We start from the raw sequence: 16,754 nt of genomic DNA, 5'->3' as shown, positions 1-16,754 counted from the left end.
CTGCTAACCAGAGGGCGGGCGGTTCAAACCCACCAGCCACTCCTTGGAAGGAAGGTTGGGCAATCTACTTCCGTAGTGATACCAACTCGGAAACCCAAGGAGGGGTCGCTATGAGTCGAGGCCGACTCGAGGGCACATAACAACATATACACATAAATAATACACACACACACACACACACGTTTTTCAAAAACTCCTACTTAAAAGTACAATTAATTCGTCACTTTTCCTCAGCCACTGAAAAACAGAAAGAAAAGCTTCAGGTGTCCAAGAAAGAGTCAATGCTCTCTCTCAACCCAGCCTCTTCTCTTTTGACATCTCATACTGAAGATTTTCTTTTTGTCGACTCTGAATTAACCTTTAACTTTGATCATATTTACAGGAAGCAACAACAAAGCTCCTAGTATCTTTCCTTACACTTAATTATTGCATATGTTCTGTCACCGTAACGACACGAAACTTTTCTTTAAATGGTTAAAAAATTTGTTCCTTCAAAAAGAAAATGTTGACTGCTGCATCAGGAGAAAATATCAAAATCCAGTGAGGTTTCAAGTTATTAAATTAATGTCAATAATATCAGCAAAATTTGAAAAACTAAATTATTTAGTTTGGGTAATTCCTATTACCTGAACTTTGCAACCATTCACACAAATTCAACTCTCCAGAGCATGGTTAGATTTCGTTGTCTAATTGGACTAAACTGTTAAATTCCATACTGGTAGATATTTTTTATTTTTAATCACAATCTTCACAAGAATCATATTCAGATAGGAAAATTATTCTAAAGTCTATGAAAAAAGAATATATATTTCTAGATGTGAAATAATGGAAACCACGGAGAGATGTAAATGGCTATGTCTAATGAAATTACAGGTGTAAAAATGTGATGCTATAAGCTAATGAGAAAAGTATTTAAAATCTTTTAAATATGTTATCTTCTCCACCTAAGACTGGCAAATACAAACACACAGGCATATGTATACATTATGCATGTGTACACAGTGATTTAAAAATTTTATGGCTTTCAACCACAATATTAGGACTCAGAAGTAAAATTATTGGACTGCTGCCAAGTAGCAGATATCAGTATTCCAGACTGTGCTCAAGGAACTCCATGGAATCCATCATATTTGGCCCATATTTAGATGGGCAGACAATCAATGATCTCAACTCTTACCCACAAACCTAGAATTCTCTATGTGTGTCCATAGTATGATCATAAAAATATAAATGAAATCCAATTTTATTTATTACCAATCCCTGATTGTTCTTAATCCAGTGACATACATATTTATCCCTATTCTTTGTTTCCTGTCTTTAGAATACCTTCTTATTAATGACAAAGCAGTAATTCAACAGCCAGGGGGTGGGATGGGAGAATTTTTAAAATTCTCTTCTAATGTTTAAAAAAAAAAAAGATGTTTTGTAAAAGGCTTGGACTAATATACCAGTTTCTTAACTACTATTCTTGGTTTTTGTTGTTGTTGCTAGGTACAGTTGAGTAAATTCTGACTCACAGCATGACCCAATGTGACAGAGAACCGCCACATAGGGTTTTCTAAACTATAATCTTTAGGGCAACAGAGGGCCAGGTTTTGTCTCCTGAAGAGCCACTGGGTGGGTTCAAACCACTATAACCTTACGGTTAGCAGTCAACTATTTAACCATTCACCACTAAGGCTCCTTCACATATTATCTTACACAAATACTATTACTCCAGTATAAAAAAATTATTAGTCAAGATAAAACTATGCTATTCTTAAATAAACAGTTTTTCCTTAATGTTAGCACTTATCATTATAGCTTCAACGAACTTTTATCACAATGAAATGACGGTAAAAAAATTTCTTCGAAAGAGCCTTTTCTGAGTTACAAAATGCTCAATATTATTTGACTGCATTTAAATACTATAGTAGAAATTCAAAGAAAGGGGCTAAAAGAACAGCCATCATAATATTAACAATAGAATGGAATGGCTTTTACTTTCTTCTTGGTGATTTGTAAATACTGTTTATAATTTTCACTACAACAGTAAGTGAAAAAGTAGCTTTTCACATAAATTCTGAAGTAAAAGTAAGTTTAAAATACGTTTTCTTGGTTTCTCATTCTCTTTCACACTTGTTTACAATCACTGACCCAGAACTTCTATGCTAAACTTATACAGCAGAAGAAAACCACAAAAAGTTTAGATGTTGAGCCACAGAAGGGGTAGGAAAAGGATGACAGGAACAAAATCACAGAAGAAATGAGAGGTGGAAGGGACAGCAGAAGTAATATACCCAAACACAAGTCTCCACTATGATACTGTCACAGGGGCCTCCGCTCCATCTCCATGATTAAACATCAACTTTCCTGGTACTCAGAAAGCCCAATGGAAAGCTTTTCCCATGTATTTTTCTTCCTAGACCTAAACCTGCCAAGTGTCATAACAGAGAATAACTTAATCCAGCTATTGAATGGCTCTCTTCAATTTTAAGAGTCAGACAAGGTGGCTATAACATATCCTCTTTTCAGGCATATCTTCCTCAGTCTTTAGACCCATTCACCCATCATGCTATGACTTCCATATTCACCACCCTGGTCCCTCTCACTCCCTCAGGCTGTAATTATCTATTAATACTCTTCCTGATGATCAGCAATGATTATAATATTCTGAGTGAGAGCCATATGGCCCAAAATAGAGAAAATTGGCATGGTTCATATCCTGGACACCATGCTTCTTATATTACTGTGTAAGAACAAATTAAGTGCTGATCCCATCAACCTACTCAATGAACTCTTATGTTTTAAAGAGCTTCTCAGGAATGATTATTTAATTCATCAAATGTCTTTTCAGCATCTATTAAGATGGCCAGATCCATTTTATCAATATATTTCCTAATGTTAACATATTCCTGTCAATGCTTTTGAGTTATGGTGTTGGCAAAGAATGCTGAAAGTACCACAGACTGCTAAAAGAACTAACAAATCTGTCCTGGAAGAAGTGCAGCCAGAATTCTCCTTGCAAGTGAGAATGGCCAGATTTCGTCTCACCTACTTTGGTCATGTTGTAAGAAGGGACCATTCCCTGGAGAAGGATGTCATGCTTTAGGTAAAGTGGAGGGTCAACGAAAAAGGGGAAGGTCCTCAACAAGATGGACTGATACAGTGGCTACAATGATGGGCTCAGGTATAGCAAGGATCATGGAGCTGGCACAGGACCGGGCAGTGTTTCATTCTGCTGCACATAGGGTTGCTATGAGTTGGAGATGACTCAACGGCATCGAACAACAACAACACATTCCTACAATAAACCCTACTTGGTGGCAGTGGATGTCATTTTAATACATAGTTGAATGATTTCCTAAAACTGAATTCAGAATTTTTATTTGTGTTTCTGCATGAGCCTGTTTCATAAGGTTTTTTGCTGCATGGGTGTTATATAAATCGAGTCGACTTCATGGAATGATCTGGGTAACTACAACTTAATTTACACAGATGGAAAACTCAAGTTTAAAAGAATGTACACATAGCATGTCAGGAGAACCCCTGCTCCTTCCTTGCAGGTTTTCAAAATCTCACTGTAGGAACTACCTATTGCTAAACACTCAGGCCTGTCAGTAATGCCTTCTGCCAGACAAATCATAAAGAATATATTCTAGAATGCATTTACTTGCCCACATGTTCCCTTGCAGAGAGTGGGAAAGGAAAGGAATCAGTTTTTTACTGAGAAACTACCATGTGCCAGACACCGAAGCTAAACTCTTCATTATCTCATTGAAATTTGACAATATCCTGTAAGGTAGGCATAATTTAATCCCATTTTACAGAACAGAAAAAAGGAGGCTCAAGCAAGGTGAATAATCCATTCAAGATCACAGAAAATAAGTAAGTGGTGTGCCAGAATTTGAATCTACATTTGTCAGATTCCACACTCCATTATAACAGGCTTCTTCATGTTTATCTGAGATGCCAAATTTACTCCTTACAAATGGGTTCAAGAAAATGACGAAAGTTTCAAGTATGAAATAAATATTTAGACATGAAAAAGATCTCAAGCTCTCACTTCCCAAAGATGGAAAAATTTTCTTCATTAAATTTGCTTTCCTATAAACAATATGCTTATTTGAAAATATTTCAACTGAATAAAAGCAAATTAAAATAACCCTCTATGGCTATGTAACACCTCAAAAAGACATTTACAGATCTATCCCAAGAACACTTAGTTGCAAGTATAATGATCAATAGTGAACTATAAATTAACAAACCCTTTGGTTGGGCTGCTTTGTGTTTCTGACATAAAGATGCACTTCCTTTTGGCAGGAGGGTCTTCCTCTTCGTCAGAAGAGCTTTCTACTGTTAGGTCAATAACATCCACTTTCTTTTTGCTTGCGTCATTGGCTACAGTCACTGAACAAGGCTTACTGAGAACACTTGAACCTGCATGGGGGTGGGGATGGGGCAGAAAAATCAAGGTTCCTATCAAAGAACATACTTTTCACTAAAATCCAGAACTTTATAAAAATTTTTACCTTGATAAGTTGGGGGAAAAAAAAATCCAAACTTTTAATACCTATGTTATTCAGACATGTAAAGCTTTTCTTATCAATTATCTACTAATCACCTAGGTTCTCCTTTCTGCCCATTATGACAGTCTCACCCACTGTATGTCAACTCACCATTTCAGAAAGAAGTACATTAGTACAAAGTGCAATCTAGTCAGTAGAAAATGAATGCTGATAATGGAAAAGCAGCAGCTACTCAAGATCCAAATCACTCAATTTTTCTCAAAGAAGAAGGAATCTGGTTGCTCCAGTCTTAGGTTAAGTTATCAATCACAGGGAAATAATAAATATTGGCATAAATCCTTAATATTTTTCTTTTTCTCACTCTGAATAGCTATTATTCATTACTTTATTAGAACTTCAAATATAGTCAGAACAAAATTCAAATGGCACAAACAGAAAGTGCTAGATAAAAAAAACTTTTGGGTTTCAATTACTCAAACCACCCTTATTTCCCCCTCAGTATGGACAGATGCAGAGCTCAAAGTTGAGTATACCTCCTAGGAAACCAGGGCTTTGAACTGATTCTTCTTGGTCCAGTCATGGCTAATGAAGCAAAACTGGAACAAATGCAATTTTGTAAAATGTGAGTTTATCAAAATAACTAGAATGGGGAAAACTGTGGGTTGACATCCTACTTAATCTCCCTCTTAGAAATTAAGGATAGTATGTGTGTTGCATAGCAACCAAATCTCTTGAACAGCACGGTCAGAAACAGTGGTGCCTGGCCCAAAGTTGGTAGCCAAATGTATGCCGTTCTCTGGTCCTGGCAATAAGCCAGTCTCCCAAATCAGGGTCCTGAAAGGGCTCACTATGCTCCAAGACCCTCATTCCAGGGCTTCAAACCATAATTTTTCCCGTTCTGGTTATCATTCTGGTACATCCATATTTCACAAACTCGGGTCTGTTCAAAAATGGCTGTGCTGGCCATTACTGAACTGGTTCTAACTGCTTCAAAGCCCTGTGAGAAACGAATGTAATAGTCAAATTCCTTCATACAAAGAAACAGAAGGAAACAATTTGTTTACTTTCGTAGCAATTAACCTACAATTCCATTAGATAATTAGTCCTGTCAAAGGACATCTCCACCTGGGATTCTCCCAACATAGTACTCAAACAGGTACTCTAACGATAATTCTGGAAAACTTCCATAGAAATGTCACCTGCAAGTTTTCATTTTATAATAATTAACATGTTAAAATAGTTTTAAGGTAGTTATTTTAATGACTTTATATATTAAAAATATTCTATGAGAAAGCTGATTATAAGATGATATAAATTTTAGCACATTTCCTAAGGAAAGAATAAAATTCATTTGGGGAAAATTATACATGTAGTTGATGATCAAAGATAAAGTTAGCAAACTGAGTGCTGAATGGAGTTCTAGTGGTGAAGGTTAATGATAAAAAGCCTCATGGCTTTGCTCTCCGAACATACTTTCTATTTTTGTACACGGTTGGCTGGAAACTTTCATAGCTTCTTTCTTTGGTCTCATTGGACACCAAGAACCATCTTCCTGAAATTTGATTTCATCCACATCTGAACAGTCATTGAGAATTTCCATAAAAAGCCTATAAACAAATTAAGAAGCACAAAAATGCAATCAATGGCTTTGTACAAAGAGGAAATAATAAAATAATGCTAGAGACAAAAGCAATTCTCTTTAATTTTTTTAAATGTATTTCAATACTTCACACTTTACAACAAATATTTTCTACTCACCACACCTAAGTTTCAGATTTTTAATGGGCAATAACAAAGTTAAGTGACTTACCAGATATAATCCAAAAACAATCAGTGGCTAAACAGAAAGACACCTGGAGTTTCCTAGCTGCAATCACCAGTTAGAACTACATCCAAGCCAACACATAAAAGAAACACAAGCAAACATAAAGGTCCTTACACAAAAAATAATTTGAAAGCTTAATATAAAAAAAAAAAAAGATCACGGGAGTAGAGTAGGGAGTGAGGAATAGAAACTCCTGACAGCACTATAATCACACAACTTGAGTTAAGCCTAGCGCATCATAACGAGAGAGAGCTAGATAATGTGACAGCTTGGAGTAACATTAAAAGTTAAATTCACTTATAATACTGATGCAAATAATAAAGTTGCCTAAAATCACCTCAAATTTGGATTACAGAAAATAAAAATTGTTGGGTAATAAAAAGACCTAAAGAAAACCAAATCTCTTTAACAACTCTTAGAAATTACCATTCATAATGACTCATATTAGCTTACAAATAAAAAAAAAAGTGAATTATGGTTACAAAGAATAAGTAGTATTGTATCTAAAGATCTAACATTAAATATATGCTGACTTACACTGTTCCCAGGATGTATTATACTTAACCCCCAAGTGTGATTCCACATACCTGGAAGGGGGCAGTTCTTTCGCAGTCTCTACATTCTATCACTGGGAAGCACAAAGACCCCTAGGAGGTACACTACGTTGGTAATTCAAACTCACAAATGTTTGGAAATGGCCAGAAATAAACTGTTAGTGAGTAACAAAAGAAGTTTTTATTTTTTATTATACAGTATGGACGATGTAACCTCGTAAGAAAATCTGTAGACAAAAATGCCCATGAGAGTGTGAGAATGTGTTTGTGTTGTGAATGTGTTTATGAGAGTTGTGCTGAGCCCACACTCTTAAAGTAGTAAATTTTCTTATCCACAAGGCCAATCAATGGGAAATTATACTGAAGATACTGTATAAGTAAAGAAGAGTTCCAAGAAGAACTTGTCTTCATGTCAATGTTAACTTCTAAAAATTAAGCACAGTTGACCCCTGAACAATACAGGTTTGAACTGCATGGGTCCATTTTATATGTACTTTTTTCAAGATATGGAGCTTGTAGAAATTCAAGAGCTAACTGCCACCACATTGGAGGAATTAACAGAAGATGACTTGATGGAGATGAGTGCTTCCAAACCAGTGCCAGATGAGGAGGAAGAAGATATACAAGCAGCAGTGCCAGAAAACAAGTGGACATTAGACAATCTGGCAGAGGGATCAAATTATTCAATACTGCTTTGATTTCTTTTAGGACATGGACTTTTCTATGATATGAGCACTGAGAGCAATGCAAATGGTAGAAGGATTGGTGCCACACAGAAACATTTTCAGAGAAATGAAAAAGCAAGAGACAGAAATTACAACATATTTTTGTAAAGTTACACTGAGTGCACCTCTCTCCTGCTCTCCCTCCCACCTCCCTCCATCTCTGGCACCTGAGACAGCCCACCCTACCTCTCTTCTTCCTTCTCTCCCTCTGTCTACTCAATGTGAAGATGACAAGGATGAAGTCCTTTATTATGATCCATTTCCACTTAATGAATAGTAAATCATCATCACACTGCACAGTTAATAAACCTATCTGTTGTGTGTGTGTCTTTGTGTGTATCAAGAACTGGGTTAATCAACTGTTTTCAGTAAGGCTTCTGGTCAACAGTAAGCTATGAGTAGTTACATTTTTGGTGAGTCAAAAGTTATACATGGATATCTGACCGCATGAAGGGTTGGCATCCCCAACCTCTGCACTGTTCAATGGTCAACTAAAGTTGATGGAGGCTATGGTGGTGATAGTCAAGTATGCTAGCTGACATCTTTACCAAGACCTTAAATATACTATTTTCAAATGTGTAACAGACAACGTCTCAGTGATCACCTAAATTGTTAGTACTTGGAAGAGTAGAATTATTATTAGAGAAAAAAAAAATTTTTTTTTCTTAATTTTATTTTTTTGTTGTTGAGAAAATACACAGGAAAATATACACCAACTTAAGGGTTTCTACATGTACAATTTAGTAACATCAATTATATTCTTTGAGTTGTTCAACCATTCTCAACATTTTTAGAAAAGAGAATTTTTCCTCTCTCGTTAACATAAACTCACTGTCCTCTAAGGTTCCTATTTAATATTTCCAGTTGTTGTCAATTTGATCCCATACACAGTTTTTGAAAGAACATAATGCTAAAGGCAAACCTTTTTTTAACAGTGAAGCTAAACTTTTGTTCAATTTTAAGATTACTTCAGGAGATATTTTTGGTTAAAGGTTTAAAGATCACCTCAAGGTAAGTCTCAGGGACTCATCTACCCTCTTCTGGCTCCAGGAAGTCTAAAGTCCATGAGAATTTGAATTCTGTTCTGTATCTTCCCCCTTTAGATCAGGATTCTACTATGAAATCTTTGATCAAAATGTTCAGAAATGGTAGCCAGCCATTAGCCAATTCTGGCCTCAAGGCAGAGAAGGCAATTATTCATAGAGGCAATCAGTCATATACTTCATAACCTCCTCCCATTACTGATGAGAAGGGGAAAAAAAAACTTTCTAAACAGAAGTATTAGTTTTGTGAAAAATGTGTTCAAAAAGGGTGTCATTTCCAATTCTGGTGAAAATGAAGTAAAAGCGACCAAATTTACCCTCTGTCCTTAAACAATTAAAACCCAGAAAATGATTTTTCCGACAGTGAACAATAGGCATCACAGAATAGCGGCCCCTGAGAATGGGAAATAAAAGACATGAGCCATACAAGTGCCTCCATTTAATATCTGAAGAGAATTTTCAGGTGGCGGCATAGGGAAAGGGAACCCAAAGGAGAGACTAGTTGTCTTCCTAAATGGAGAAGATTGATTTGAGAGTAAATGGAGGCCAAGAAAGCTAGAGTTCACAGGACAAGAGTGCCAGACTGGAGAAAGGTGAACGGAGAGAGCTCCAGAGATCTGCACAAGGTTTACTTCTCAGTCTTTAACTGAGTACTGACCAAGGCGTGTATGTACTGAAACTCTCCCAGATCACGGAAAGAACAACCCCCCGAAAAGCAAGGCAATAATCCCCAGAAGTCACACAGGGCTAGGCATAGTTAAGTACTGTCACAAGCCTGGCAGGAAAACCTTACAACAGTACACTAGATATAGTACTCACGGATGCACGAAGGTGTACGTATAGGTCAAAATTAATCAAGCTCTACTCTACCCTACTGTCTCTGGACTAAAGGCTTCTCTGGTGCCACCCAAGAAAGACTAAAAGCAAGCCTTGAAAGAATTTAACTGTTTCTAAGAAACTGAAATATGTCCCAATCAAAAACTACCAGGCATACAAATAAGCAGAAAAATAAAATAGAAAAATCAGCCATAAGAAACCAAACAGGTAATAATAGATTTAGTAGACAAGGACAAAAATATACTATCTATTTTTCACAGTGCAGTACTGATACAGTGACAAATATCAGAGACAGATCTATACATTTCTGATCAACTGATTTTCCAAAAAGGTGCTAAGAAATGTAATGAGGAAAATATAATTTTTAACAAATGGAAACGTGCATAATCATATACTGAAAATAATGAACCTTGATCCTTATCACATACTATATGCAAAAATTAACCTGATACAGTATAGATCTAAACATAAAACTAAAATTATAAAACTCCTAAATAAAGCACAGAGAAAATCTCTGTGACTCTGGGTTAAGGAAAGTATCTTAATATGACACCAAAAGCCCAATCCATTCTAACTATAAACTGCCCTTCATCCAAATTAAGAATTTCATTTTTTTGAAAGACACTATTAAAAGACTGAAAAGATAATCTGGCAGAAAATACTTGCAAATCATATATCTGATTAAAAGACTTATACCTAGAATATATAAAGAATTCTCAAAACTCAGTAATAGGAAAACAATCCACCCAATTAAAAAATGTGGGAAAGTATGAAAGGACATTTCATCAAAAATGATACTGACTGGGAATAAACATGTGAAAAAATGTTTAATACAACTGTCGTAAGGGAAATACAAAATTCACAGTATATAATGGGTTCCAACTACATGTCCGCTATAATGTACAAAATTAAAAAGTAACCATATCAAAAGGAACCTTGGTGGCACAACGGTTAAGTGCTCAGCTGCCAAGTGAAAGGTTGGCAGCAGCCGCTCTCAGGAGAAAAATCATGTCAACCTCCTTCTGTAAAGATGGTTGTTGTTGTATGCTGTCAAGTTGATTCCAACTCATAGTGACTTTAGTATGACACAGTACAATTGCTCCCATAGGGTTTCCTAAGTTGCAATCTTTACAGGAGCAGATTTCCAGGTCTTTCCTCAGCAGAGATATTGGTGAATTCAAACCACCAACCTTTTGGTTAGTAGCCAAGTGCTTAATCATTGTGCCTCTAAAGCTCCTTCTATCAAGACTGCAGCCTAAGAAACCCTATGGGAACAGTTCTACTCTGTCCTAAAGGGTCACTATGAGTCAGAATTGACTTGATGGCACACAATAACAACAGAACAACCACCATACCAAATGGCGGTGAGGATGTGGAACAAGTGGAACTCATACACTGCTAGTGGGAACAAAGAAATGAAGTTTGGTAGTTTCTTAAAAAGTCAAGCATAACTCTAACATGTGACCAGCAATTCTATGCCTATGTATTTACACAAGAGAAATGAAAGAACCAGTCCACACAAAAACATAGACATGAATGTTCACAGTGGCTTTATCTGTAATAGCTCAAAATCAGAAACAACCCTAGCAAGCTGTGGTACATCTGTCAAACAGAATGCTAGTCTGCAATAAAATGAATGAACCACTGCTATAGACAGCAGCACAGATGAATGTCAAAAGAGCTTTGCTAAGTAAAAGAAGCTAGACAAAGGAAGCATGTATTTTATGCCTCTATTCATATAAAATTCCAGAAAATCCAAACTAATCTATACAAACAGAAAGCTTATCAGTGTTTACCTGGGGACAGGGTAGGAGAGATCAGAAAGATATATGAGAAAATTGTGGGTGTCACGATATGTTCATAATCTTGATTCTGGTGATGATTCACAGGTGTATACACAGGTCAAAATTTATCAGACTGTACATTGTACACTTTATGTACAGTTCTTCTGTTTGTCATTTATACCCCAATAATACATATAAAAATGAATAGGAATAAAATGCCTCTTTCATGAGAAGATGTAATACTTCAAAGATGTTTATTTCCTCCAATTATATAAAAATTTAACGTAATTCCAACCAAATTAACACAAGACTGGTTTGTGTAATTTAACAATACTTTTACCCAAGTGAGTATGGAAAAATAAACTGTGATACTGGTCAAGAAAACTAAGATATATTAATGCAAATCCAGTAATCAATAGCTTTCTATGGCTAATACTTTGATCAACAGAACAAAACAGCAACTGCTGCCTCTAGATCAAAGTTACACAGAAAGCTCTTTGTGTCACTGTTGCATCTTCTCTGTGAGTTTGAAAGTACTTCAACCTAAAAAAGTAAAAACCCAGCACACCCTAAGTTTGAAAGAAAAATGAAAGCTGCATCCACATTTCATTGCCCCACTTCTCCATGTTACAGTAATAAACTCTTAAACGTAAGTCAAAAAGTTGTACAAATATTCTTAAAGTCTAAGTTATTTTTCACTATATACTGCATGAAGATGTAGGTCACAAACCATTATATAGAGTACGATTTCAATCTTTTCAATATATCAAAAAGAAAGCCTTCACTGTACAATGGGATTGTTGATGATTTTTAACCTTTTTATTAATTGTATTTTAAAAATCTTAGAGCATGTACTACATATGCAATTTTTAAAAAGTGTTATTTGTAAAAAGTGGATATCCCCACTCACTGATAATTAGGATATATACCATTTTCCAAATTCTGACATATATAGTATGATATGTGAGATAATGCTTAAAATTGGCCTTTAGAGTCAAAAAAAAACCTTGGGAGTAGAAGAACCAGATGGTGTCTACCACTTGCAAGGGGATCGGTGCAAGAGATCCTGGAAGGAGTGGGAGAACAATGTGGAACAAAACTCATAATCATAAAAAAAAGACCAGGTTTGCTGGCATGAGAGCCTGGTAAGACCCCTGAGACTATGGCCCCTAGACACCCTTCAGGTCTGGAACTGAACTCACTCCTGTGGTTTCTAGCCAAAGAGACAGGAAAATGGGGTGAACATTTACATCAGGCAGACACACTCCGGAGTGATCAGTCATGGGAGAACAGAAGGGCAGAAAAAAGACAAGGGGGAAAAAAAACCCTGGGGGTGAATTCCACTTTCGTACTTACCATCTGCATAATGTGACTGTATCTATCCTACCATTTCCTTTGCTTTCTTTTTGCCTAGATCATAGCTGCCTTTTCAAGAAGTTCTAGGCAAGCAAAAGAGTGTCATTAAATGGACTTTCCTATGGGATATGAAATATGTTCTTAGAAAGCAAAAATAAAAGGAAATTACACAAATCGTATTATAAAGCCACTAGCCACAGTTTTAAAGTAAGATTGATGTTCTAGTACATACAACCTGGGATGAATCTGAAAAATATTAAGTGAAATAAACCAAACATGAAAGGACAAATATTGGGTAGTTCCACTAACATACATAAAATACTTAGACTAGGCAAATTCATAGAGACAGAAAGTAAATTAGGTACTACCAGGGGCTGGGGTGAGGGAAAGAGAGAAAGTTAGTGCTTAATGAATGCAGAGCTTCTGTTTGCAGTGATAAAACATTTTGGAAACAGTGGTGACAAACACAGTGAATATAATCAATGGCAATAAATTATACACTTAAAAATGGTTAAAATGGCAAATTTTATGTTATATATATTTTGCCATGATAAAATTAGAAGATAGAGAATAGTTAAGAACGAAGCAGAAAAGACAAGAACATCTGTTTTTTATGCTAGAGAATGGATGTGAGGCTGCACTGAATGGAGACACAATCAACAGCTGTTAGAAGGGATACATACCCATCTAATATTAGACTTTCATAGGCAGCCTTCTTGTCACACACCGGACAAATCCAAGTGGGTTTCTTCTCATTCATTTGTAGATAAAGAGCAGCATCAAAACACTGCAGATGTGTACAAGTGACTGCACGACATGGGATTGTCAGCCTCATTTTTCCTAACTACAGGACAAGGAGCACAACATGGAAAATTATCTCAGAAAGGAGATCAAAGCTTCAAAGGAAAAACAGTCACAGAACATCCCAGTGAAAAGAAATCTAAATCAGAATCTATTCCCACCAAGATCACTATCTATTCTACTTCTACTGACTTATGATTTTTAAAATATCATTTTGCCTTTTCAAAATAGTTAATAGGTGTAAATCCACAAATAAACATACACAGTGAAAACAAAGTCTCCTTCGCACCTAGTTCCCTAGCTCCCCTATTTAGACAGAATCACTGTTATCCATCTCTTGCATGTCCTTTCAGAGATGTTACACACATATACAAGTATATATAAAAAAAAAACAAACAACCCACTGCCATCGAGTTGGATCCAACTCATAGCAACCCCTCTTTGGGTTTTTGAGGGAGTATCACTACGGAAGTAGGTTGTCCAACCTTCCTTCCAAGGAGTGGTTGGTGGATTTGAACCGCCAGCCTTCTGATTAGCAAATGCCTTAGGCACTATGGTACCAGAGCTCCCATATACAAGTACATATTTTAAAAAATATTTTCCCATAAATAGTGGTATGCTATACACAAGTATGTACCTTCTATCACATAATATATCTTGGTGACTACTTCATCTAGATCAGTATATAAAAAAACTACCATTATACGGAGGTACCATACCTATTTAACCAACATCCCAGTGATGGACACTGGAAAAGTTTCCAATCTTTTATCACTGAAAACAATTATACAATAATCATCTATAAGAAAGTTCCTCGGAGTGAAACTTTTGGGTCAAAAATTTTCTTGACTTTTTTTGTGATTTTTGTCAGATTGACACACTACCATCCACAAAGGTTATACATATGATTTACACATAACCCAAAAAACTTAACTCACTGCCATCAAGTCTTTCTCCTCCTGCAATGGCTGGTGGGCTTGAACAGCAGACCTTTCAGTTAGCAGCTGAGCACTTTAACCGCCATGCCACCAGGGCTTCTTGATTTATACATATACATATATTAATGTGCTTGCAGACCCCTGACCTTGTCAACACAGTACCATTGCGTTCTTTGATCTCTGCCAATCTTGCAGGTGAAAAATATCCTATTACAGTTATGAAAAAAGCTCTGGTGCCACAGCGCCTAAGGCATTTGACTGCTAACCAGAAGGTTGGCAGTTCAAACCCAACAGCAACTCTACAGAAGGAAGAAGGGACCATCTACTTCTGTAAAGATTTACAGCCTCAGAAACCCAATGGGGGTTGTTATGAGTCGGAATTGACTCAATGGCAGTGAGTTTGGTTTTACAGTTATGAACTATATGAACTACATTTCTCATTACAAGAGATGAGCTTTTTACTAAGAGTCATTTGTCCTTCTAAGAACTGTTTATTCATAACTGTCTTGATTCTCTAGTACTGCTATAACAGAAATATCACAAGTGGACGGCTTAACAAACAAGAATTTATTTTCTTAACAGTTTAGGAGGCTACATCAACAGGTAAAATGGCACAACACTAAGAAAGACAGGCAACATGGCAGCCAAGACTCAGCAAAAAGCAAGGTCCAGATGTGCTGCCTAAGGCATTTGACTGCTAACCAGAGGCTAGCAGTTCAAACCCACCAGCAACTCCTCGGAAGGAAGGTTGGGCAATCTTCTTCCACAGTGATCTGCCTCAGAAACCCAAGGAGGGGTCACTATGAGTTGGGTCCAACTTGACGGCAGTGGGTTTAGATGTGCCAAAAGCTAGAAGCCTTTCCCAAAGCTTCTCCTTATATACTGAAAGCAGGTCACACCTCAAAGGCAGCTGCCTTTGCACTGATTAATGTCTCACAGCAGATTCCAACATGGAGGTGATTACAATCTCATCATGGATAATAACTACATCTGGCTGCCAAGCCACCCAGAATCACAGCCAGCCAAACTGACACACAACCTTAACTACAATAACCTTTTCTCCTTTTTCATTTGGTTATTAATCTTTTGTTATCTATTTGTAATAACTCTTTATGTTAAAGAAATCATCTGTCATATAAATTACAAATATATTTTTCATTTATGAAAATTTTTTCCTTTTATATAAATGTATGTGTTCTAACTTTTTGGACCTCATGAGAGTCTCAAGGACTCTCAGATACCCCAGGACCACACTTTGAGAACTGCTTTCCTCTTTTTCCCCCTTCTTCTATGCTATTTTCATCTCTTCTGTCATTGCCTTTGAGTTTCCAAAGCACACACAGTGATAACTCCTACTCTGGTGTCTTACAAAAGTTAATGAGCATTTTCTAAGTGTCTGAGAAGGCATTTATTATTCACTGGCACAATCCAATTGATTTTCTAATAGTGATTATGGCATATAATTTTTAAAAAGATTTGAATGCACTAAATACTAATTTAGTCATGTAATGGCTGCTATTTTGAAATGTATTGTTTTTGTGAATGAAATTGTTTTAGACCAATGCAACACATTTTTCTTATTAATTAAATGTTAGGCAGCATCCAAACTGACAGTTAATTTACTATGGAATAATTCATCTCAATCAAGAAAAAAGTTACTAAGTAAAAACTGCTCAAGTCAGTGGTTTTCAAACAACTCTTAGCCAAAAGAACCTTAAAAAAAATAGTGTATGTATGCGTATATTAATCAGAATCCTCAGATATAAGAGCAAACCTAGCTCTCCTTTTTTATCCTCCAGGCACCCACCCTACCTCAGTAGGAAACACCAAAAATCACTAGCTGGTATCACAAGAAGCAAACACTCATGTAAATTTCAGATTTTTTTTATTCAGGAATACAATGATGCAATTCAATCAGAACCTTCTTCAATAGCTACTTTAAAATTACTTTTCTTAGGCCCAAGGACAGAAGTTTTGGAATTTGCTGTATCAGAAGGAAGATTGGGTAACCTTCTTCTGTAGAGGTACCACCTCAGAAACCCAAGGAATGGTCACTATGAGTCGGAAACAACTCCATAGCAGTGAGTTTTGAGTGATCCAGATTCACATCTACTCTAAAACAAACATTGGGAAATAGAACAAAGCAGTTCTGCTGGTGTAGTGCCTGAGGCATCTGACTGATAGAAGGCTGGAGTTCAAACCCACCAGCCGTTCTGCAGAAGGAAGAAGGGGCAATCTACTTCCAAGATTTACTGCCTCAGAAACCTGGTTTACTTATTTTTTAATCCAGATTCACATCTACTTTATGTTGTGTTTTCATTCTCATTCGATTCAAGGAATTTTCGAATTTCAATTTTGATTTCTTCTCTTACCCAGTCTTTCT

General features: G+C 36.3%; 1 protein-coding gene across 1 annotated transcript in view; it reads right to left on the bottom strand.

The window, feature by feature from the left end:
* The window catches only part of PIAS2 (protein inhibitor of activated STAT 2), a 69,023-nt gene that overhangs the window by 16,004 nt on the left and 36,265 nt on the right, over nt 1-16,754 (bottom strand). Inside the window, exons 8-10 of the mRNA XM_042781389.1 lie at nt 13,316-13,476; nt 5,982-6,115; nt 4,248-4,419 (exon numbers count right to left, since the gene is read on the bottom strand). Of these exons, the coding sequence (XP_042637323.1) occupies nt 4,248-4,419; nt 5,982-6,115; nt 13,316-13,476 (467 nt within the window). The remainder of the gene's footprint in view (nt 1-4,247; nt 4,420-5,981; nt 6,116-13,315; nt 13,477-16,754) is intronic.

The sequence above is a fragment of the Orycteropus afer genome, unplaced genomic scaffold (assembly GCF_000298275.1).
Source record: "Orycteropus afer afer isolate SDZICR_OR568_19922 unplaced genomic scaffold, OryAfe1.0 scaffold00113, whole genome shotgun sequence".
In the NCBI taxonomy this organism is placed as follows: domain Eukaryota; kingdom Metazoa; phylum Chordata; class Mammalia; order Tubulidentata; family Orycteropodidae; genus Orycteropus; species Orycteropus afer.
Note: the sequence above shows the minus strand (reverse complement) of the source record. Positions and strands in the feature narration are given on the sequence as shown.